Source organism: Scyliorhinus torazame, chromosome 8, assembly GCF_047496885.1.
Source record: "Scyliorhinus torazame isolate Kashiwa2021f chromosome 8, sScyTor2.1, whole genome shotgun sequence".
In the NCBI taxonomy this organism is placed as follows: domain Eukaryota; kingdom Metazoa; phylum Chordata; class Chondrichthyes; order Carcharhiniformes; family Scyliorhinidae; genus Scyliorhinus; species Scyliorhinus torazame.
In genome coordinates this window covers 153,896,260-153,921,683 of record NC_092714.1, presented here as the reverse complement: position 1 = coordinate 153,921,683, position 25,424 = coordinate 153,896,260, and the positions used below count along the sequence as shown (strand labels likewise).

The window sequence follows — 25,424 nt, the reverse complement described above, 5'->3', positions numbered from 1 at the left end:
TGAATGCAGCATTCGAGTGGCTGCTACAGCGTGAGCTGGGGGCATTCGCTGAGAGTGGATGGGTCAAGGATGCGTGTACGGGAGTGCCGGCGGTTGAAGTACACTTGCACCCTTCTCGCAACACACCAGCGTGCACACCGGTATATTATATTTGTGGAGCATAGACTGGCAGTTGGCTTTAGCCCAATATCTGGAAAGGAAGTTGGGCATGTCTAGTACCCAGTTAATACTAATGTATGGTGCTTCGAGCTGGGAGCTAATTCAGTTTTTGGAAAAGTGACTATAGTGGAGTCTTGAGTAAAACAGCCTATATGGAGCATGTTATGTTTAAACAAATGAGACGCAAGACTTGACAACAGACTAGCATGGAAGGAGAGTCTTGTAATGGTCAGCTTGGCAATGGTGAATTTAATTTACTGTAATTAAAAAGTGAAAATGCTTTGAACACGCAGCTCAGGCTACAGTTGTGGAGGGAGTAACAGTTTTAAAAAGTTTTTTTATAAAAATAAAGTTGAGAGTACCCAATTACTTTTTTCCCAGTTAAGGGACAATTTAGCGTGGCCAATCCTCCTATCCTGCACATCTTTGGGTTGTGGGGGTGAGACCTATGCAGACACGGCAAGAATGTGCAAACTCCACGCGGACAGTGACCCAGAGCCGGGATCGAACCTGGATTCTCAGCGCCGTGAGACAGCAGTGCTAACTTGCACCATCGTGCCACCCCGGGAGTAACAGTTAACCTTGGTATTTCTGGTATTTTCAGCTTTTATTTTGGATTTCCAGCATCTACTGTGTATTGAATTTGTAGGTTATTTACACTTATCTTAATGAATTTTCTTGTACACATTCTGATGGAGCAGAAATATTTGAAGTATCTTTTATTTTTCTCCAGGTCTGGTCAAGAGGGCAATACGACCAGACGGTGACCTGAGGTTCACTGGTAATGTCACCTGGGTGGGGAAAAGTTCCATGGAAGTCCAGATGCACGTTTCTCAGGTCAGCACACTCTTCATAAACAAATGACTGTTACCCATCGGATGGCAAAGAGAGTTTTTTTAATTACTTATTTATTTTGAAGGGTTGATTTAATTTTCCATTAACTACAAGATGCCATGTTAATGAAGTTGTTCTGGTAAACATTCAAAGCTGCAAAGAAGTTACTATTCTGGGAAAGAAGCACCACCTGGGAGTTCCCCACCAAGTCACACACCATCGTGACTTGGAAATATACTGTCTTTCCCTCACTGTTGGTATGACAAAATCCTGGAATTCCCTCCGTAACAGCATGTGGGTATACCTACACTATTACTGCAGTAGAGGCTTAGTGAGAAGCATAGATAGGGTAGGTGCCTAAGACCAGAGGGTGTGTGTTTGTTTTTTTATTCAATTTAGAGTACCCAATTCATTTATTCCAATTGAAGGACAATTTATAGTGGCCAATCCTGCACATCTTTGGGTTGTGGGGATGAAACCCACGCAAACACAGGGTGAATGTGCAAACTCCACACTGACAGTTACCCAGAGCCAGGATCGAACCTGGGAACTCGGCGCCGTGAGGCAGCAATTCTAACCACTGCACCACCGTGCTGCCCAAGAGGTTTAACATGAGAAATAAGTGGTTTAGCGGGGATTTGAGGAAACAATTTTTCACCTAGAAGGTGGTGAAAATATGGAATGCGCCTGAGGTTTGTGGAGGCAGGTACTCTTTCAACATTTAAGAAGCATTTGGACGAGCACTTGACTCACCGAGCCATAGTAGGATATGGACCAAGTGGTGGTAAATGGGCCCGATGGGGCCGGCTTCTGTGCTGTTTGGCTCTATGCCTCTAAGACAATACACCACCACCTTCCCCAGGGCAATAAGGCATTAAACAATTAAGTGCTGACCTTTGCAATAATGCTCACATCCTATGAATGAATAAAACAAAACTGATGTAACTTCGGGAGATCCACAAACTCTGGGATCAGAAACACCAGGTTCCAGCCATGCAATAAGCTTGGCTGTTCCTCTTTTTCTACTCTCACTTGTAGGGTGGAGCCTCTGCTTGTCCCTCATGATCATTAAGGATGAGAACTCCCAAAATCAGAATAGACCCGGAGGCACAATGTGGCTTCAGAGTAGGCAGATCCACAAGGGACAGAATCGTCTCCCTATGTCAACTTCGAGAAATGCAGAGAGCGGCAAATACCATTATACTTTACTTTTGTGGATCTCATTAAAACATTTGACACCATGAGCAGACAAGTCTCTACTAGATACCAGAGAAAATTAGCTGTCCCATGTGGCCCTTCCGTGGCACCCTTACAAGTATGGCACCATTCAATTTGACAGCTCCCTAAAGACAGTTTAGAAACAAAAGACTGGGGTGAAACAGGGCTATGACTTAACTCCTACTCTGTTTGGTATTTTCTTCTTTGCCCCACTGACCTATGCTTTCCCAGCTGACATGGATGCTGTGTACTCCATGCAGTCAGCTAGGAAATTCCTCAAACTATCAAGAACGGAAACCAAGATAAAAATGCAGTAACTTCTGATCAGAGATCCTCTATCTGCTCGTGATGCTGCATTAGCTGCCCAGGACCAGCGCCAAAGGCACATGGATAGTCTGTTCTGTGCCAGTGTCACGTTCTCCCTTGCCATCAGTAACAAGTAACTTGTAGTTCTGGGACAGGGTTACGTTTCTCAACCCATAATGAGACTCATCAGCACATCCCTGGAAGTAGTTGCCAAGTTCAGCTACCTTGGATCTGGGGTGACTCTCAGCCTGTCTCTTGACAAAGAGCTGAGCCCACCCTTTGGAAAGCTATCCACCAATGTTTGGCAAGCTAACAAAATAGGTCTGGAAAAACACCAGACTGGCCCACAGGACCATGATGTTTAATTTCCAAGACCTGTATCCTCAGGAAATTGCTGTGTGCCAGTGAAGCCTGGACAACTTACACATATCAAGAGAAAAAGCTCAAAAACTTCCACCTCCGGTGTCCATGAAACATCCTCAGCACCGCCTGGATAGACCAAAGTCACCAATGAAGCTGTTCTTCCTTGGGCAAACATGCTAATACTAATCAAGCAAAGAAGGTTTAGCTGGTTTGGACATATGCGCAGGATGGAAGATGGCTACATCCCTGATGATATGCTTTCCGGTGAAGTAGCCGTTGCCAAGACACAGCAGGGTGCCCAAAACTCCGATTCAAGGATAATGTCAAAAGGGCCATCAAAATTGTGACAAGTGGGAACCTGTCTCTGACGATTGATGCAAATGGCAACACCAGCTGTGGGCAGGAATTCACCACCATAATGACATGTGGTTTCAGAAGCTCCGAAGCAGATACCAACCCTGCAAACAAAGTGTCAACAAAGATCATCCCATACCACCGGCAAAGGACAAATCCATTTGTGGCTATTGTGGCAGATTTTGCCTTTCCAGAATTGTTTTTTTTTTTTCAGCCATCAAAAGAAATACAGATGATCTCACCTGACCCCATGAGGCTGTATTCCCATCAGCTCTTGATGAGAAAAGGATTCATTCATTAATGATCTAGACTTTGGTGTACAGGGCACAATTTCAAAGTCTGCGATTACACAAAATCTGGAAGTTTTGTGAACAGTGACAGGTAGTGGTCGACTTGACGAGGACACAGACAGACTGGTGGAATAGATGAACATGTGGCAGATGAAATTATTGCAGAAAAATGTGAAGCGTAGAAACAATGAGAGGCAATATAAGATAACGGGTGCAATTCTAAAGCGAGTGCAGAAACAGAGATTTGGGGATAAATGTGGGAAAAATTGTTGAAGGTGGCAGAGTTGGGGCTTGAATAAGTGGTTAAAAAGCATGTGGGATCCTGTGTTTTATTAACCAGGCCATAAGAGTGCAAAACAAGGAAGTTGTAGTGAACCTTTTGTAAAACACTGGTTGAGCCTTAACAGGAGTTTTGTCTTCAACTCTGGGCACCGTGGTTTAGGAAGGATGTGAAAGCTTTAGAGAGGATGCAGATGAGATGTACAAGAATGGTTCCAGGAATGAAAGATTCTATTTACATGAATAAATCTGAGAAAGGGGTAGTTCTCCTTGGAGAAGAGAAAGCTGAGAGGAGATTTGGTGAGAGGTATTCAAAATTGAGAGTTTAAGACTGAGTAGAAACTGTTTCCATTGTGGAGATCCAGTATAAGGTGAATGGCAAACGGACCAAGGTGAAAATGAGGAATAACCATTTTGGACAGCAAGTTGTGGGATCCACTGCCGTGATAGTGTGATGGAGGCAGATTCAATCGTGGCTTTCAAAACGGAATTTGAAAATACCCGAAGAGCGAGAAATTGCTGGGCTACAGAGAAAAGTCAGGGTAATGGAACTAGCTGAATGACCTGGCAAAGAACCAGCACAGATACATTGGACCGATGGCCTCCTCCACTGCTGTAACCCATTACGCGGATGCCTCAGGAAGTTAATCCTGATGTTTGTTGAAAGCAGATTTGAAATTGCTCTTAATTTCCTAGCAGAACTCATTTTCTTTTGGCCCAACCGATGCTCATTCAGCAAATAATGGTATTTTTGCAGTGCACTTTTTATAAACCAATGGGATGAAATGTTGGTCAGTAAGTGTCCAGGCAATGAAGCTACAAAGATAAGTTGGAGTTTTGTTGCTGCTGTTGCATGCAGTTATTCGGTTCATGAGGAAAGGAATGGTGTAATCCAACGTCTATGGTACTTTTAATGGAACATGGAATCAATTCTTGCACTGGATTTGTTCCTGATGTGGAAGATGCTTTTGTTCTTCAAGATTTAGTATGGAGTAAGTAATCTTTCTGCAATTGCTGTGGTCAACATGGCTTTGACCGTGTTAGATTCAAAACACTTCCTTCTCTGTCCTCCTTCAGATACCATGCCCAAAGAGGGCACTGGCACTCATGGATTTCCGTCGGATTGGTCCATGATGATGCTTGGAAAAGTGCTGCAGTGGTTTGCTGTTGCTTTCTGCATCCTGGCTGACCAAGAATCTCTCCCACTCTTCCCACCTGCGCTTTGGCGTATTGGACGGATTTTTAAACTGTTGGGCCACATTCCATGGCCATTAAGATCTGAAGTGGGACTTGAACCCAGAGATATGGACATTATTGCTGGGCGACAAGATCTCCCTCGGTTCTCCACAACCGTGTCAAAATAAAGCTGATGAAATTCGTCTCTTTTTGGAGAACTGATGTTGACAGCAGTGAGAAACAGGACTGAAGTTTCTTGACCATTTGCTTGCCCATTTATGTGACTATCGAGCTCTGGAGTTAAGAATTTGTGATTGAAGAGCGCCCTTGCTTGATAGCAGTGGGTATTAAGTGGGATGTTGAGTTAGTGTTCTCAATCATGAAATTTCTGTTATCATTGGATATAGGGCATATTCTTCATTTCTTGCTCCTTGGATGGGTTTTTACTCATCTTGGGATGTCATTGTGGACAACATATTCCACAAAACTGAACCTGTATACTACCCCAGGACTCAGTTGAATGGTATGGTGAATATTGGTTTGTCTTGACTGGATGTGAGGGCAGATTTACCTATTTGATATTTGGATGTGGTGTTTTGCATTGGTGGAGCATTATTGGAAAGTCTCTAAAGAAGGACTACACAACAGAAATGCAACCTGCCCAATCTTCTGCCCTTTTAGGTTTGGCTTTGTTCTGGAAATTTGGTCGTCTTGGTTGCATTATTTTGTACCCACATGCTGAGAGGATAATAATGATCTGTCCCTTAATTCAGGTTTTTTTTTTAACCAACTATCAAGGTAATGAATATAAAACTGGGATAATATCATCCCACCACATTATGGATGCAGGGCCTATGCTTGTTGGTTTGTACAATTATCCATGGATACAATTTATTCCGAGACATGACAAGTTGATTGATCTTTCATTGAAAAGTAATAAACAACCATCCAATGGCTGAACAATACTTGAAAAGGTTCTCATTTACTGATCTATACAAGCTTCAGCTTGATTGAATGTGAGGTTATAGATTTAGCTTTGCATTCCCTGTGTCACAAGATCTTGTCATGATTTAAATTGGTTCAGTTGGATGAGATTGTATTTAATGCATTTCATTTAATTGTTGTTTTCTCTTCAAAGTATCACGATAACGTCTACAATCCCGTCTTAGATGCGACTTTCGTGATGGTTGCGCGAGATCCTGCAAATAAAGGGTAACCTGATGTTGGCATTGTTCTCTGAATATACATTTGGAACAAGCTTATTTCAATTAATTTGTGGGTGAATGTGATACCGTTTCTTTATATGTTTGAAAATCACAAATAACTTGCAATAAAATTCAAGATTTACTGTAATGTACAGAATGTTGGTGTTTAAAATCTAAGTTTCAGATTCTGCTGACTAGCCAAATAATGTTTTCCCCATATATGCGAAAAGCACCTGTTTGTTCATGTAAAATACAATCCACAAATTCATGAATTTGTACCAGTACTGTCACCGTTTGATATGTTTTGTATCCTAATGTTCAATTGGGAGTGATGGGATCACTAAAGGTAGGACGTTGAGAAACATTTACTAAATGTTGAATGTTGCATATGCCCCAAGCGCCCTGTTGAGACTGACGTAGAGAAGCACAAAGTGGGTTTCTTTGTCCGGTATACACTCGCCCTTCTGGATCTTTGCATCATGTGTTTCTCTGTCACTCAATTTTAAAGGGTAATTTCTACAACTTTGTGTGGTTGGTCTTAACGTTGCCTGTGTCATCGTGTAAGCACTGGCTCAATGGGCAGCCACTCTTAAGTCGGAGGGTATTGGTTCAAGCTCCTGTCCAGAGGTTTGAGCACAAAAATCAAGTCTGACATGCCATTTTAATGCTTTCAGCTGAGACAATAAACGGGCTCCACCTGCCCTTTAACGTGGATATAAGAGATGCTGTGATACTATTTTGCAGAACAGCAGGGGGATTATCCATGGTGTGCTGACCAATCAACATCATTAAAAATCAGATGATCTGCTCACTATCATGTTCTTCGTGAGACCTTGCTTTGCACAAATTGGCTGCCATGTCTATTGACCATTTCAAAAGTACTTAATTTTTTTGTCAAGTGCTTTGGGATGTCCTGAGGTAACAGAAGGTTCAATAAAAATGCAACTTTCTGAGAAAATTCCTCCTGACAGAGGCAGAATTTAATTTCTCCTTCCACCTGATTTTGACCTGATCTGGGGCAGGTTGAAGTGGAAAGCTAATCTGGGATCTTTGTTGTTTCCACTTCCAGGACCTTCAGCTTGGAATAATGTCAGCTGTGCCAGATCTGCACCCAGTTAACATAGAACATAGAACAATACAGCGCAGTACAGGCCCTTCGGCCCACGATGTTGCACCGAAACAAAAGCCATCTAACCTACACTATGCCATTATCATCCATATGTTTATCCAATAAACTTTTAAATGCCCTCAATGTTGGCGAGTTCACTACTGTAGCAGGTAGGGCATTCCACGGCCTCACTACTCTTTGCGTAAAGAACCTACCTCTGACCTCTGTCCTATATCTATTACCCCTCAGTTTAAAGCTATGTCCCCTCGTGCCAGCCATTTCCATCCGCGGGAGAAGGCTCTCACTGTCCACCCTATCCAACCCCCTGATCATTTTGTATGCCTCTATTAAGTCTCCTCTTAACCTTCTTCTTCTCTCCAACGAAAACAACCTCAAGTCCATCAGCCTTTCCTCATAAGATTTTCCCTCCATACCAGGCAACATCCTGGTAAATCTCCTCTGCACCCGCTCCAAAGCCTCCACGTCCTTCCTATAATGCGGTGACCAGAACTGTACGCAATACTCCAAATGCGGCTGTACCAGAGTTCTGTACAGCTGCAACATGACCTCCCGACTCCGGAACTCAATCCCTCTACCAATAAAGGCCAACACTCCATAGGCCTTCTTCACGACCCTATCAACCTGGGTGGCAACTTTCAGGGATCTATGTACATGGACACCTAGATCCCTCTGCTCATCCACACTTTCAAGAACTTTACCATTAGCCAAATATTCCGCATTCCTGTTATTCCTTCCAAAGTGAATCACCTCACACTTCTCGACATTAAACTCCATTTGCCACCTCTCAGCCCAGCTCTGCAGCTTATCTATATCCTTCTGTAACCTGCTACATCCTTCCACACTATCGACAACACCACCGACTTTAGTATCGTCTGCAAATTTACTCACCCACCCTTCTGCGCCTTCCTCTAGGTCATTGATAAAAATGACAAACAGCAACGGCCCCAGAACAGATCCTTGTGGTACTCCACTTGTGACTACTCCATTCTGAACATTTCCCATCAACCACCACCCTCTGTCTTCTTTCAGCTAGCCAATTTCTGATCCACATCTCTAAATCACCCTCAATCCCCAGCCTCCGTATTTTTTGCAATAGCCTACCGTGGGGAACCTTATCAAACGCTTTGCTGAAATCCATTTACACCACATCAACTGCTCTACCCTCATCTACCTGTTCAGTCACCTTCTCAAAGAACTCAATAAGGTTTGTGAGGCATGACCTACCCTTCACAAAGCCATGCTGACTATCCCTGATCATATTATTCCTATCTAGATGATTATAAATCTTGTCTCTTATAATCCCCTCCAAGACTTTACCCACTACAGACGTGAGGCTCACCGGTCTATAGTTGCCGGGGTTGTCTCTGCTCCCCTTTTTGAACAAAGGGACCACATTTGCTGTCCTCCAGTCCTCTGGCACTATTCCTGTAGCCAATGATGACATAAAAATCAAAGCCAAAGGTCCAGCAATCTCTTCCCTGGCCTCCCATAGAATCCTAGGATAAATCCCATCAGGTCCCGGGGACTTATCTATTTTCAGCCTGTCCAGAATTGCCAACACCTCTTCCCTACGTACCTCAATGCCATCTATTCTATTAGCCTGGGGCTCAGCATTCTCCTCCACAACATTATCTTTTTCCTGAGTGAATACTGACGAAAAATATTCATTTAGTATCTCGCCTATCCCTTCAGACTCCACACACAATTTCCCATCCCTGTCCTTGACTGGTCCTACTCTTTCCCTAGTCATTCGCTTATTCCTGACATACCTATAGAAAGCTTTTGGGTTTTCCTTGATCCTTCCTGCCAAATACTTCTCATGTCCCCCCCTTGCTCGTCTTAGCTCTCTCTTTAGATCCTTCCTCGCTACCTTGTAACTATCCATCGCCCCAACCAAAACTTCACACTTCATCTTCACATAGGCCTCCTTCTTCCTCTTAACAAGAGATTCCACTTCCTTGGTAAACCACGGTTCCCTCGCTCGACGCCTTCCTCCCTGTCTGACCGGTACATACTTATCAAGAACACGCAGTAGCTGATCCTTGAACAAGCCCCACTTATCCAGTGTACCCAACACTTGCAGCCTACTTCTCCACCTTATCCCCCCCCAAGTCACGTCTAATGGCATCATAATTGCCCTTCCCCCAGCTATAACTCTTGCCCTGCGGTGTATACTTATCCCTTTCCATCATTAACGTAAACGTCACCGAATTGTGGTCACTGTCCCCAAAGTGCTCTCCTACCTCCAAATCCAACACCTGGCCTGGTTCATTACCCAAAACCAAATCCAACGTGGCCTCGCCTCTTGTTGGCCTGTCAACATATTGTTTCAGGAAACCCTCCTGCACACACTGTACAAAAAACGACCCATCTATTGTACTCGAACTATATCTTTTCCAGTCAATATTTGGAAAGTTAAAGTCTCCCATAATAACTACCCTGTTACTTTCGCTCATATCCAGAATCATCTTCGCCATCCTTTCCTCTACACCCCTAGAACTATTAGGAGGCCTATAAAAAACTCCCAACAGGGTGACCTCTCCTTTCCTGTTTCTAACTTCAGCCCATACTACCTCGGCAGAAGAGTCCCCATCTAGCATCCTCTCCGCCACCGTAATACTGCTCTTGACTAGCAGCGCCACACCTCCCCCTCTTTTGCCTCCTTCTCTGAGCTTACTAAAACACCTAAACCCCGGAACCTGCAACATCCATTCCTGTCCCTGCTCTATCCATGTCTCCGAAATGGCCACAACATCGAAGTCCCAGGTACCAACCCACGCTGCCAGTTCCCCTACCTTGTTTCGTATACTCCTGGCATTGAAGTAGACACACTTCAAACCACCTACCTGAACACTGGCCCCCTCCTGCGACGTCAAATCTGTGCTCCTGACCTCTATACTCTCATTCTCACTTACCCTAAAACTACAATCCAGGTTCCCATGCCCCTGCTGCATTAGTTTAAACCCCCCCAAAGAGCACTAACAAATCTCCCCCCCCAGGATATTTGTGCCCCTCAGGTTCAGATGTAGACCATCCTGTCTGTAGAGGTCCCACCTTCCCCAGAAAGAGCCCCAGTTATCCAAAAATCTGAATCCCTCCCGCCTGCACCATCCCTGTAGCCACGTGTTTAAATGCTCTCTCTCCCTATTCCTCATCTCACTATCACGTGGCACGGGCAACAACCCAGAGATAACAACTCTGTTTGTTCTAGTTCTGAACTTCCATCCTAGCTCCCTGAAAGCCTGCCTGACATCCTTGTCCCCTTTCCTACCTATGTCGTTGGTGCCAATGTGGACCACGACTTGGGGCTGCTCCCCCTTCCCCCTAAGGACCCGGAAAACACGATCCGAGACATCACGTACCCTTGCACCTGGGAGGCAACATACCAAACGTGAGTCTCTCACGCTCCCACAAAATCTCCTATCTGTGCCCCTGACTATAGAGTCCCCAATTACTAATGCTCTGCTCCTCTCCCCCCTTCCCTTCTGAGCAACAGGGACAGACTCCGTGCCAGAGGCCCGTACCCCATGGCTTACCCCTGGTAAGTCGTCCCCCCCACAAGTATCCAAAGCGGTATACTTGTTTCTCAGGGGAACGACCGCAGGGGATCCCTGCACTGACTGTTTTTTCCCAGTCCCTCTTACAGTTACCCACCTATCTCCAATCTTTGGTGTAACTAATTCCCTGAAGCTGCTATCTATGACCCCTTCTGCCTCCCGAATGATCCGAAGTTCTTCCAACTCCAGCTCCAGTTCCCTAACTCGGTCTTGGAGGAGCTGGAGATGGCAGCACTTCCTGCAGGTAAAATCAGAAAAGTTAAGGATGGGACAGCTGTGCTATATGTGTACCCAGTTAAGGATGGGGACAGCTGTGCCAGATCTGCACCCAGTTAAGAATGGGACAGCTGTGCCAGATCTGCACCCAGTTAAGGATGGGACAGCTGTGCCATATGTGTACCCAGTTATGGGTGGGGCAATGTTAGATTAGGCAACATGCTATGGATCATCTGTGTCTAAGCATTGGTGGATGGAAAGAGCATTCTCATTCTTGTTCAGGATGGCCATCGGTGTGACTGGCCTGACATTTGGAGGGTGCAAGTACAGGCCTGAGGCCTGCCCAACAATTTTTCTCCCACCACATACCCACTTGACCTCGAGATGGTTTCCCAAAAACCAAAATCCATACTGCCAGAGCCCATATAAATTACTTAAACTTAAAGTACTTCAGAAAACAAATGGAATGTTGGCATTTATTGCAAAGGGAATGGAATATAAAAGTAGGGACATTTTCCTGCAGTTGTACAAGTGTCAGTGAGAGCACATCTGGAATACTGTGCACAATTTTGGTTTCCTTATTAGAAAAAAAGAATATAATTGGATTGAGAAGGTTCACACAACTTATTCTTCATGTGAAGGGCTTAATTTACGAAGAAAGGTTAGACAAAAGTTGGACCTATATCCATTGGAGTATAGAAGAAAAATTTTAAAAATAATTTTTATTAGGGTTTTCTCAAATTATCAACAACAGAATGGAAAAGAAACCCAATAAAATTAAATACAGAACAAATTAAAACAACCCCCGTGGCCCCCCCCCCCCCAATACATAAATAATAAGTTAACACCCCGAGTTTAACACGTAGCAAATATATACTCCCCCTCAGATCCCCCAGGGCAAATAACCAAAAATAAAGTTGAACCCTCAACCCCACCGGGTTGCTGCCGCTGCTGACCATTGTCTACCATTCTGCCAGGAAGTCCAAGAACGGTTGTCATCGCCTAAAGAACCCTTGTACCGATCCCCTTAAGGCGAATTTCACCCTCTCCAATTTAATAAACCCCGCCATATCGTTGATCCAGGATTCCACGCTTGGGGGCCTCGCATCCCTCCACTGAAGAAGAATCCTTCGCCGGGCTACCAGGGACGCAAAGGCCAGAATACCGGCCTCTTTCGCCTCCTGCACTCCCGGCTCCCCTGCAACCCCAAATATTGCGAGCCCCCAGCCCGGTTTGACCCTGGATCCTACCACCCTCGACACCGTCCTTGCTACGCCCTTCCAAAATTCCTCCAGCGCTGGGCGTGCCCAGAACATATGGGTGTGATTTGCTGGGCTCCCTGAGCACCTAACAGACCTGTCCTCTCCCCCAAAGAACCGGCTCATCCTTGTCCCGGTCATGTGTGCCCTGTGCAGTACCTTAAACTGTATGAGGCTGAGCCTCGCACACAAAGAGGAAGAGTTCACCCTCCCTAGGGCATCTGCCCACGACCCCTCTTCGATCTCCTCTCCCAACTCCTCCTCCCACTTATTTCAACTCCGCCACCGAGGCCGCCTCCTCCTTCTGCATCACGTGGTAAGTTTCCGAGATCTTCCCCACTCCAACCCCCCCCCCCGAAAGCACCCTATCCTGTACTGTGCGTGACAGCAGCCGCGGGAATTCCACCACTTGCCGCCTGGCAAATGCCCTTACCTGTAAGTACCTGAAGGCGTTCCCCGGGGGGGGAGCCCATACTTCTCCTTCAGTTCGCCCAGGCTCGCGAACTTCCCGTCCACAAACAGGTCCCCCAACCTTCTTATCCCTGCCCTGTGCCACCCGAAAAACCCTCCATCTATTTTTCCTTGGACAAACCGGTGGTTCCCCTGTATTGGGGTCCACACCTAGGACCCAACTTCCCCCCCTGTGCTGCCTCCACTGCCCCCAGATTTTGAGGGTAGCCGCCACAACCGGGCTCGTGGTATACCTCATTGGAGGGAATGGCAGTGGCGCCGTTGCCAGTGCCTCCAGACTCTTACCCTCACAAGACGCCGTCTCCAGCCTCTTTCATGCAGCCCCCTCCCCTCCATCACCCACTTACGCACCATCGCTGCATTGGCAGCCCAGTAGTACCCACAGAGGTTGGGCATCGCCAGCCCCCCCCCCCCCCCCCAAATCCCTACTCCGCTCCAGGAACACCCTTCTCACCCTCGGAGTCCCTCGTGTCCATACAAACCTGTGGTCCTGTTGTCCCGCCCAAAGAAGGCCCTTGGGATAAAAATGGGGAGGCACTGGAACGGGAACAAAAACCTCGGGAGCACCGTCATCTTAACTGACTGCACCCTACCCGCCAGGGACAGCGGCAGCGCGTCCCACCTCTTAAACTCCTCCTCCATTTGCTCCACCAGCCTCGTGAAATTGACTCTATGCAGGGCCCCCCAGCTCCTGGCCACCTGTACCCCCAAGTACCTGAAGCTCCCCTCCGCCCTTTTTAGTGGGAGCTCGCCAATCCCCCTCTCCTGATCCCCTGGGTGAACCACGAACAACTCGCTCTTCCCCATGTTGAGCTTGTACCCTGAGAAATCCCCGAACTCCCTGAGGATCCTCATTTCCTCCAGCATTCCCCCCACCGGGTCCAAAACATACAGCAGCAAGTCGTCCGCATAGAGCGACACCCTATGCTCCTTCCCACCCCGCATCATCCCCCTCCAGTTCCTCGACTCCCTCAGTGCCTTAGCCAGGGGTTCAATCGCCAGTGTGAAGAGCAGGGGGGACAGGGGACACCCATGCCTCGTCCCTCGATGCAACCAAAAGTACTCAGACCTCCTCTTGTTCGTGGCCACACTCGCCATCGGGACCTCGTACAACAACCTAACCCACCTAACAAACCCCTCCCCAAACCCGAACCTTTTCAGCACCTCCCACAAGTACCCCCACTCTACCCTATCGAAGGCCTTCTCAGCGTCCATTGCCACCACTATCTCTGCCTCCTCCCCCCTCGCCGGCATCATGATAACGTCCAGGAGCCTCCTCACATCCGCGTTCAACTGCCTCCCCTTCACGAATCCCGTCTGGTCTTCGTGGATCACCTGTGGCACCCAGTCCTCCAAGAGCCCTCCCAACAGACCCAACCAAAACAGTGCCCAACCCACCCTAACCACCCTCATCGAACCAAACCGAAATAAGGGCAAAGTACCCCCCCCCCATCAAAGTATAACACCCCAACAACAATCCCCGACCACCCATCCTGACCCTCAGTCTGTGTCCAGTTTCTCAGCCTGAACAAAGGCCCACGCCTCCTCCGGAGGCACAGAGTAATGGTGCCGGTCCTTGTAGGTGACCCACAGTCGCACCGGTTGCAGCATGCCAAACTTCACCCCCTTTCTGTGCAGCACCGCCTTCGCCCGATTGTACCCGGCCCTCTTCTTCGCCACCTCTGCACTCCAGTTCTGGTATATCCGAACCTCCGCGTTCTCCCACCTGCTGCTCCTCTCTTTCTTGGCCCACCTGAGCACGCACTCCCGATCAACAAACCGATGAAACTGCACCAGCACCGCCCGCGGTGGCTCGTTAGCCATGGGCCTCCTCGCCAGTACTCTATGGGCCCCTTCCAGCTCCAGGGGCCCCTGGAAGGACCCCCCTCCCATCAGCGAGTTTAGCATGGTGACCACATAGGCCCCCACGTCTGACCCCTCCAGCCTCTCCGGGAGGCCCAGAATCCGCAAATTCTTCCGCCTCGACCGATTCTCCATCTCGAACCGTTCCTGCCATTTCTTGTGGAGCGCCTCGTGCGCCTCCACCTTTACGCAAGGCCTAAGATCTCGTCCTCGTTGTCGGAGCCTTTTGTCGGACCTCGCGGATCGCCACCCCCTGGGCCGTCTCGGTCTCCAGCAGCTTGTCTATAGAAGCCTTCATCGGCTCCAGCAGGTCCGCTTTAATCTCCCTGAAGCAGCGCTGGATAACCTCCTGCGCCCACTGCATCCACGCTGCCTGGTCCCCGCCCGCCGCCATTTTGCTCTTCCCTCGCACCTTCTTTGAGTTCACCACCACTTTTTTAGTTGCCCAGCTCCAGGTCCAAGCCATACACTGTCGGGGAACTATTGCAATCTCCTTCCCACACCGGAAAACGTCGAAAAAGTGTTGTTGGCGGCCCTGAAAAGAGCCCAAAAGTCCGTTTTTAGCGGGAGCTGCCGAATGTGCGACTTAGCTCCGCATAGCCGCTACCGGAAGTCAGAGGTGATCTTACTGAAACACATTAAGATCCTGATAAGACCTGATGGTAGAAACTGGAAGGATGTTTGCTCTTGTGGGAAAGATCAGAACTAGCATACGCCATTTAAGAATAAGAGGTCTATCGTTTAAGATGGAGGTGAGGAGAAACATTTTCTCTGAAGTTTGTTATTCTGTGGCATTCTCCTCAAAGTAGTGGGGGGGGCTGGGTCATTGAATTTATTCAAGGCTGGATTAGACCTACTGAGACCAAGGTTATGGGGGCAGACAGGAAAGTGGACTTGAGGCAACAATTAGATCAGCCATGATCTCATTATAATGGCGGAGCAGATTGGAAGGGCCGAATGGCCTATTCCTGCCCTTGAGTCTTATGTTCCAAATCGCAGTCAATCAGATGAGATCAGAAATGGACCATTGGCTCGGATAAAGGCACTTCCATCAAACTTAAAATGACCTCCTTCAGAATGGAAAACCTGCCCGATCATGTTGATTACTGATGACTGACTTATAAGAACTGTTCACTAAAACCCAGAGCGGGGAAGTACAAGATAATCAGTGGGTGAAGTCCAAGGATCTGGAGGAGAACCTAGTAAAATGTTCTTCTGAGTCTTTAAAAGAATCCCAGTTACTCTTTGTTTAATCCAACCACTTAATGCCCGACCTTGCTATATGCAGACCTACCTTCTTTAACAAGTTTTTCAGCTGAGAATTTCTCAGTTATCTGTATACACACATTTATTGACTCTCATAAAAATACTTTTTACAGCTCAGACTTCCTGTGTCTCTTAAGTAGCACTGCAGCCTTCAACAAACCTCTTGTTTGGGACTTGTCCACTAAGCCCGTGTCTTTTTCAGTTTGCCAACCTCCCTACCCATGATATAGAACATAGAACAATACAGCGCAGTACAGGCCCTTCGGCCCACGATGTTGCACCGAAACAAAAGCCATCTAACCTACACTATACCATTATCATCCATATGTTTATCCAATAAACTTTTAAATGCCCTCAATGTTGGCGAGTTCACTACTGTAGCAGGTAGGGCATTCCACGGCCTCATCACTCTTTGCGTAAAGAACCTACCTCTGACCTCTGTCCTATATCTATTACCCCTCAGTTTAAAGCTATGTCCCCTCGTGCCAGCCATTTCCATCCGCGGGAGAAGGCTCTCACTGTCCACCCTATCCAACCCCCTGATCATTTTGTATGCCTCTATTAAGTCTCCTCTTAACCTTCTTCTCTCCAACGAAAACAACCTCAAGTCCATCAGCCTTTCCTCAAAGATTTTCCCTCCATACCAGGCAACATCCTGGTAAATCTCCTCTGCACCCGCTCCAAAGCCTCCACGTCCTTCCTATAATGCGGTGACCAGAACTGTACGCAATACTCCAAATGCTACCGTACCAGAGTTCTGTACAGCTGCAACATGACCTCCTGACTCCGGAACTCAATCCCTCTACCAATAAAGGCCAACACTCCATAGGCCTTCTTCACCACCCTATCAACCTGGGTGGCAACTTTCAGGGATCTATGTACATGGACACCTAGATCCCTCTGCTCATCCACACTTTCAAGTACTTTACCATTAGCCAAATATTCCACATTCCTGTTATTCCTTCCAAAGTGAATCACCTCACACTTCTCTACATTAAACTCCATTTGCCACCTCTCAGCCCAGCTCTGCAGCTTATCTATATCCCTCTGTAACCTGCTACATCCTTCCACACTATCGACAACACCACCGACTTTAGTATCGTCTGCAAATTTACTCACCCACCCTTCTGCGCCTTCCTCTAGGTCATTGATAAAAATGACAAACAGCAACGGCCCCAGAACAGATCCTTGTGGTACTCCACTTGTGACTGAACTCCATTCTGAACATTTCCCATCAACCACCACCCTCTGTCTTCTTTCAGCTAGCCTATGCGTGGAGCTGCTTTTCAATCAACTTATTTCCCTTCCGTTAACCCAGCTTTCTAATTTCCACAAAATTACACTTCCTGTCTGTTTTAATATGTAGATTAGTTTCAGTAGTTAATCTAACTTAATTTTGTCTTTCTGTCTGTCTTGTTCTAGTATTTGCTTTACTTGCTCTGGGCACTTGAGCCTTATTAGTGACCTGAAATGGAAAATGTACATCACCTACCTACATGAATAATGGAGCTCTCCGTTTATTCCTGGCTAAATGCAGCTGTTAGTGCCATTGTTGTCATGAAAAATGTTTACTGAAATTCCTCCTGAAACAGTTCTTGACTTCATAAAGAAATAAGAGTCCAGATGTGTTGCCAGAATTGGGACTGCAGTGGTTGACAACATAGACAGTGGCACCTAGTGAGTGAAACCCTTCCTGAAAGAAATGATGTGGTGTTTTCCATGTCTTGACATCCCAAATTACAACAAAATCTGTTCAATACTTTGAAGTATAATTCCTGTTGCAGTGTAGGCAAACCACAGCCAATCTGCACAGCAACATTTCACAAAGAACAATGTCATAAACGATTAGAATATCTGTATTCATGATACATGGATGGCACAGTGGTTAGCATTGCTGCCTCACAGCCTCAGGGACCCGGGTTCAATTCTGGCCTTGGGTGACTGTATGGAGTTTACACGTTCTCTCCTCCGGGTGCTCCGGTTTCCTCCCATAGTCCGAAGAGGTGCACGTTAGGTGAGGTTATGGCGATAGTGTGGCGGAGTGCCTAGGCAGTGTGCTCTTTAGGAGGGTTGGTGTAGGCTCGTTGGGCTGAATGGCCTCCTGCACTGTAGGGATTCTGACATTCTAAGTTGAAGGAGCGATATTAACCATGCCACTGGGACGACAACTCTGCTCTTCACATAGGGCATGGGATCTTTTACACCCATCTGAGAGATAAAATTAGGTTTTGGCTTAACATCTCATCCAAAAGATGACCTCTTGTTAGCAGCATTCCTTCAGTACTGCACTGAATTGTCACCTGGAATATGTGCTCAGGCCTTTGGAGTGGTGCTCGAACCCATCTTGCTTTCTACTTGACTTTTTGCTAAAATTATCGAGAGGCAAGGCATTTTGTAATTCTTATTGATATGGGGCGAGGTACATAAGAACATAAGAACTAGGAGCAGGAGTAGGCCATCTGGCCCCTCGAGCCTGCTCCGCCATTCAATGAGATCATGGCTGATCTTTTGTGGACTCAGCTCCACTTTCCGGCCCGAACACCATAACCCTTAATCCCTTTATTCTTCAAAAAACTATCTATCTTTATCTTAAAATAAAAAGGTGATGGTTTAGAATCTAATAGATTGTTATGAGTGGAATAAAGGCACAGGCTTCACTTACCTTGTGTGTAGGTCATAAATATCTAAAAGGTGGGAGGGATCATATTACAAAATATAGTTTGATGTTTAACAGATATGTCTATTTGGTATGTAGGAACGCTTGATTGGTTACATTTAAGCTGCTCAAGGATGACTTATTCATTCAAGCATTGGCAAGATATATAATTATTAGATAATATATTTACTTCACCATTTACCAGTGATTGATCAATTGGACATTACATCAGAAGCTGAGTTTAGAAGCGAGAAAGCTGCACTTTGATTAAAGGGCCAAAATATGAAATAAACTAATCAAACGAAACAGGAATAGAAGTTAAGCCTAGATGGATTGTATGAACGCATTTTTTAAAAAAAATCCAGGGAAGAGCTAGCAGAGCTACCAGAATACATATTTAATTGTTCCTGAGATAGTGTCCTGCCAGAGGATAAATTTCAGAAGAGAAATGGAACCTGTCCAAAGTACTATTAATCAGCCAGCTTACATTGGTGGAAGGAAGGAATCCCTACTAACACAGAAAATAGAAAAAACATCTCGGAACCAAAAATATAATGATGAATGGTCAGCATGAATTGCAAAATGGAAAGTCTTGTTTGAATTTGTTGAAGCGATAGCACTGAGAAAAGATAAGTAGATGGAATATATTGTAGATTTTCAAAAGATCTTTAATGATGTGCCTCATAATAGACTAACGAATAAGGTCAGGGCAAGTGGTAGAATGGATAGCTAGTTGGCTAGAAAGCAGAGAGTGAACCATCACCAGCCAGAAAAGAGAGAAAGGAAACTAGCACCTCATTTTAATTCCACTTTCCAGTACCTGCTTTGTAGCCTTACAGGTTACAGAACTTCAGGTGCAAATCTAGGTATCTTTTAATTGAGTTGAGCATTTTGGCCTCAAACCACCAACGTAGGCCGTGAATTCCAGACACCATCCTCTGGCTGAAATTTTTTTTCCTCATGTCCCCTCTAATCCTTAGCTCTTCAAGTTGAGGAGTTGCCCATGAGGATCAGTGCTGGGACCACTGATGGTGTTGGAATTAATTGTTAACAATTTGTTTTCACGATTTAGACTTTCGAATCAAAAACCCAATTTCTAAATTTGTGGAGTTCACCAAATTGGGGGTGGGCGGCTGATAAAGAAGAGGACTGCACCAAATTGCAGGAAGATATTAATGAACTTGCAGAGATATTGGAAAATGAATTTCCACATAGATAAATGTGAGGTAAGAAAAATAAGAAACAAGAGAAAAAATAAGATAAGAAAAAAGAGAATCTAAATGGGGAAGGGGAACAAAGCGATCTGGGAGTACAAATATACCAACCATGAAAAGTAGCAATATCAATTTAAGTCAGTTTATGAAAAAGCAAACACAAATTCATTTGTAGTGGAATAGAATCAACGTATATTGAACCTTAGTTCGATCAGACTTGACATGTCCTGTCAGTTCTGTGCCATATAATGAAAAAGATAAAGATGGAGAACCACGAGAGAGAATGTAAAAGAGGTTTACCAGAATGACACCAGGCTATCAGGAAAGAATACATGGGCTGGATTTACAAAGAGAAGGCCGAGGGATGGTCTGATAAAAATTCTGAAAAGGTTTTGATGGAGTAGAAGCAGAGTGAGTGTTTCTGTTTTGTGGGAAAGAGTAAAACTAGAGGCCGCTAATGTAATGTAATTGCCAAAAAAAATGGAGACATTCCAAAAAAAAAACCCTTTACCCAGTGGGTGATGAGAATGTGGAATTCACTACCACAGGGAGTGTTTGAAGTAAATAGTACCAATGTATTTTAGGGAGGCTAGATAAACCCAAGAGAGAGAAAAGATTGGAGGGTTACACTGATACGGTTAATGAGGAAGGACTGAGGAGCTTGAATGAGCACAGCCTGATTCAGCTAAGTGGCTTGTCTATATTCTCTACACTGTTATGTAGGCAAAAAAAAGTACTGTTAATATCTGAATGTTAATTGTGTTATTTCTCCCTTACAGTGCAGCTTTAATTAACCCATTGAAACCTGAAGGTCCCGAAGAGGAGAATGTCTTCAAACAGGGACATTGTAAGTCATGTTGAGCCTTCACTGCCTAAACTATTTTAATGAAAAATGAATGTGCTTCACACCAATGCACTACTTTGAAGAGTATTTGTCCAAAGAACAGGAATGAAATAAAGGACCAGTTAATATTTTATAACTGCCTGGTTCAGGGGAGGCACTGAGAGATCTCGCTGCTTTCCTTCAACTAATACTATGAAATCTTGCATTCACCCAAACAGCAAACCTGGACTTGCTTTAAAACTCATGTAAAAGACTGAAGTGACTACTTTGAAATGTCAGCCTAGATTATTAGCTGGGCAGAAAGCAACCAGTTGGTGCAACTGAGCAGGGGTAGAACACAAAAGTGCATGTTTTGACTTTTGATGGAATTAAAACTTGACAAAATATACTGTGCAGGTGGAATTGTGCCAAAGCAACCCAGTAATTTAAACGTGCTTTATCAACTTCTACCCGTCATCTACCCATAATTCTCACTAATTATGATGCGATGAGGCAAGACTTAGGATTCATCGGATGGAGAGGAAAACTGCAGGCGATGGGCACAATGGAAATGTGGAGCTTGTTCAAGGAACAGCTACTGCGTGTCCTTGATAAGTATGTACCTGTCAGGCAGGGAGGAAGTGGCCGAGCGAGGGAACCGTGGTTTACTAAAGCAGTCGAAACACTTGTCAAGAGGAAGAAGGAGGCTTATGTAAAGATGAGACATGAAGGTTCAGTTAGAGCGCTCGAGAGTTACAAGTTAGCTAGGAAGGACCTAAAGAGAGAGCTAAGAAGAGCCAGGAGGGGACATGAGAAGTCTTTGGCAGGTAGGATCAAGGATAACCCTAAGGCTTTCTATAGATATGTTAGGAATAAAAGAATGACTAGGGTAAGAGTAGGGCCAGTCAAGGACAGTAGTGGGAAGTTGTGCGTGGAGTCCGAGGAGATAGGAGAGGTGCTAAATGAATATTTTCCGTCAGTATTCACACAGGAAAAAGCCAATGTTGTCGAGGAGAATTCTGAGATTCAAGCTACTAGACTAGTAGGGCTTGACGTTCATAAGGAGGAGGTGTTAGCAATTCTGGAAAGTGTGAAAATAGATAAGTCCCCTGGGCCGGATGGGATTTATCCTAGGATTCTCTGGGAAGCTAGGGAGGAGATTGCTGAGCCTTTGGCTTTGATCTTTAAGTCATCTTTGTCTACAGGAATAGTGCCAGAAGACTGGAGGATAGCAAATGCTGTCCCCTTGTTCATAAAGGGGAGTAGAGACAACCCCGGTAACTATAGACCAGTGAGCCTTAATTCTGTTGTGGGCAAAATCTTGGAAAGGTTTATAAGAGATAGGATGTATAATCATCTGGAAAGGAATAATTTGATTAGAGATAGTCAACACGGTTTTGTGAAGGGTAGGTCGTGCCTCACAAACCTTATTGAGTTATTTGAGAAGGTGACCAAACAGGTGGATGAGGGTAAAGCAGTTGATGTGTATATGGATTTCAGTAAAGCATTTGATAAGGTTCCCCACGGTAGGCTACTGCAGAAAATACGGAGGCATGGGATTACATAGAACATAGAAAATACAGCACAGAAGAGGCCCTTCGGCCCACGATGTTGTGCCGAACCTTTGTCCTAGATTTATCATAGATTATCATTGAATTTACAGTGCAGAAGGAGGCCATTCGGCCCTTTGAGTCTGCACCGGCTCTTGGAAAGAGCACCCTACCCAAACTCAACACCTCCACCCAACACCAAGGGCAATTTGGACATTAAGGGCAATTTATCATTGGCCAATTCACCTAACCTGCACATCTTTGGACTGTGGGAGGAAACCGGAGCACCCGGAGGAAACCCACGCAGACACTGGGAGGACGTGCAGACTCCGCACAGTGACCCAAGCCGGAATCGAACCTGGGACCCTGGAGCTGTGAAGCAATTGTGCTATCCACAATGCTACCGTGCTGCCCTTGAGAACAAATAAATCTACACTATATCATTTTACCGTAATCCATGTATCTATCCAATAGCTGCTTGAAGGTCCATAATGTTTTCGACTCAACTACTTCCACAGGCAGTGCATTCATGCCCCCACTACTCTCTGGGTAAAGAACCTACCTCTGATATCCCTCCTATATCTTCCACCTTTCACCTTAAATTTATGTCCCCTTGTAATGGTTTGTTCCACCCGGGGAAAAAGTCTCTGACTGTCTACTCTATCTATTCCCCTGATCATCTTATAAACCTCTATCAAGTCACCCCTCATACTTCTCCGTTCTAATGAGAAAAGGCCTAGCACCCTCAACCTTTCCTCGTAAGACCTACTCTCCATTCCAGGCAACATCCTGGTAAACCTTCTTTGCACCTTTTCCAAAGCTTCCACCTCCTTCCTAAAATGAGGCGACCAAAACTGTACACAGTACTCCAAATGTGGCCTTACCAAAGTTTTGTACAGCTGCATCATCACCTCACGGCTCTTAAATTCAATCCCTCTGTTAATGAACGCGAGCACACCATAGGCCTTCTTCACAGCTCTATCCACTTGAGTAGCAACTTTCAAAGATGTATGAACATAGACCCCAAGATCTCTCTGCTCCTCCACATTGCCAAGAACTCTACTGTTAACCCTGTATTCCGCATTCATATTTGTCCTTCCAAAATGGACAACCTCACACTTTTCAAGGTTAAACTCCATCTGCCACTTCTCAGCCCAGCTCTGCATCCTATCTATGTCTCTTTGCAGCCGACAACAGCCTTCCTTACTATCCACAACTCCACCAATCTTCGTATCGTCTGCAAATTTACTGACCCACCCTTCAACTCCCTCATCCAAGTCATTAATGAAAATCACAAACAGCAGAGGACCCAGAACTGATCCCTGCGGTACGCCACTGGTAACTGGGATCCAGGCTGAATATTTGCCATCCACCACCACTCTCTGACTTCTATCGGTTAGCCAGTTTGTTATCCAACTGGCCAAATTTCCCACTATCCCATGCCTCCTTACTTTCTTCATAAGCCTACCATGGGGAACTTTATCAAATGCCTTACTAAAATCCATGTACACTACATCCACTGCTTTACCTTCATCCACATGCTTGGTCACCTCCTCAAAGAATTCAATAAGACTTGTAAGGCAAGACCTACCCCTCACAAATCCGTGCTGACTATCCCTAATCAAGCAGTGTCTTTCCAGATGCTCAGAAATCCTATCCTTCAGTACCCTTTCCATTACTTTGCCTACCACCGAAGTAAGACTAACTGGCCTGTAATTCCCAGGGTTATCCCTAGTCCCTTTTTTGAACAGGGGCACGACATTCGCCACTCTCCAATCCCCTGGTACCACCCCTGTTGTCAGTGAGGACGAAAAGATCATTGCCAACGGCTCTGCAATTTCATCTCTTGCTTCCCATAGAATCCTTGGATATATCCCGTCAGGCCCGGGGGACTTGTCTATCCTCAAGTTTTTCAAAATGCCCAACACATCTTCCTTCCTAACAAGTATTTCCTTGAGCTTACCAATCTGTTTCACACTGTCCTCTCCAACAATAGCGCCCCTCTCATTTGTAAATACAGAAGAAAAGTACTCGTTCAAGATTCAGGGTGATTTAGCAGTTTGGATCAGAAATTGGCTAGCTGGAAGAAGACAAAGGTTGGTGGTTGATGGGAAATGTTCAGACTGGAGTCCAGTTACTAGTGGTGTACCACAAGGATCTGTTTTGGGGCCACTTCTGTTTGTTATTTTTATAAATGACCTGGAGGAGAGCGTAGAAGGATGGGTGAGTAAATTTGCAGATGACACTAAAGTCGGTGGAGTTGTGGACAATGCAGAAGGATGTTACAAGTTACAGAGGGACATAGATAAGCTGCAGTGCTGGGCTGAGAGGTGGCAAATGGAGTTTAATGCAGAAAAGTGTGAGGGTGATTCATTTTGGAAGGAATAACAGGAAGACAGAGTACTGGGCTAATGGTAAGATTCTTGGCAGTGTGGATGAGCAGAGTGATCTCGGTGTCCATGTACATAGATCCCTGAAAGTTGCCACCCAGGTTGAGAGGGTTGTTAAGAAGGCTTTTATTATTAGCTTTTATTGGTAGAGGGATTGGGTTTCGGAGCCATGAGGTCACGTTGCAGCTGTACAAAACTCTGGTGCGGCCGCATTTGGAATATTGCGTGCAATTCTGGTCGCCGCATTATAGGAAGGATGTGGAAGCATTGGAAAGGGTGCAGAGGAGATTTACCAGAATGTTGCCTGGTATGGAGGGAAGATCTTATGAGGAAAGGCTGAGGGACTTGAGGCTGTTTTCGTTAGAGAAAAGAAGGTTAAGAGGTGACTTAATTGAGGCATACAAGATGATCAGAGGATTGGATAGGGTGGACAGCGAGAGCCTTTTTCCTCGGATGATGATGTCTAGCACGAGGGGACATAGCTTTAAATTGAGGGGAGATAGACATAGGACAGATGTCAGAGGTAGGTTCTTTACTCAGAGCAGTAAGGGTGTGGAATGCCCTGCCTGCAACAGTAGTGGACTCGCCAACACTAAGGGCATTCAAATGGTCATTGGATAGACATATGGACGATAAGGGAATAGTGTAGATGGGCTTTAGAGTGGTTTCACAGGTCGGCGCAACATTGAGGGCCGAAGGGCCTGTACTGCGCTGTACTGTTCTATGTTCTATTGCTACAATCACTAGAAGGGCCAAACACAAAGAGTTTTAATTTCTGCAGTGTCTTGAAATCTCCATTCTTTGTCCCAATGCTAGTTCAATTGCTAGAGTAAGAGCTTGTTTGAA

At 45.6% G+C, this 25,424-nt stretch overlaps 1 protein-coding gene across 1 annotated transcript in view; it reads left to right on the top strand.

Annotated features, from left to right (window-relative positions):
* Positions 1–25,424, top strand: part of acot9.1 (acyl-CoA thioesterase 9, tandem duplicate 1) — a 92,601-nt gene that overhangs the window by 35,750 nt on the left and 31,427 nt on the right. The window contains exons 8-10 of the mRNA XM_072514389.1: positions 893–996; positions 6,118–6,191; positions 20,595–20,662. Of these exons, the coding sequence (XP_072370490.1) occupies positions 893–996; positions 6,118–6,191; positions 20,595–20,662 (246 nt within the window). The remainder of the gene's footprint in view (positions 1–892; positions 997–6,117; positions 6,192–20,594; positions 20,663–25,424) is intronic.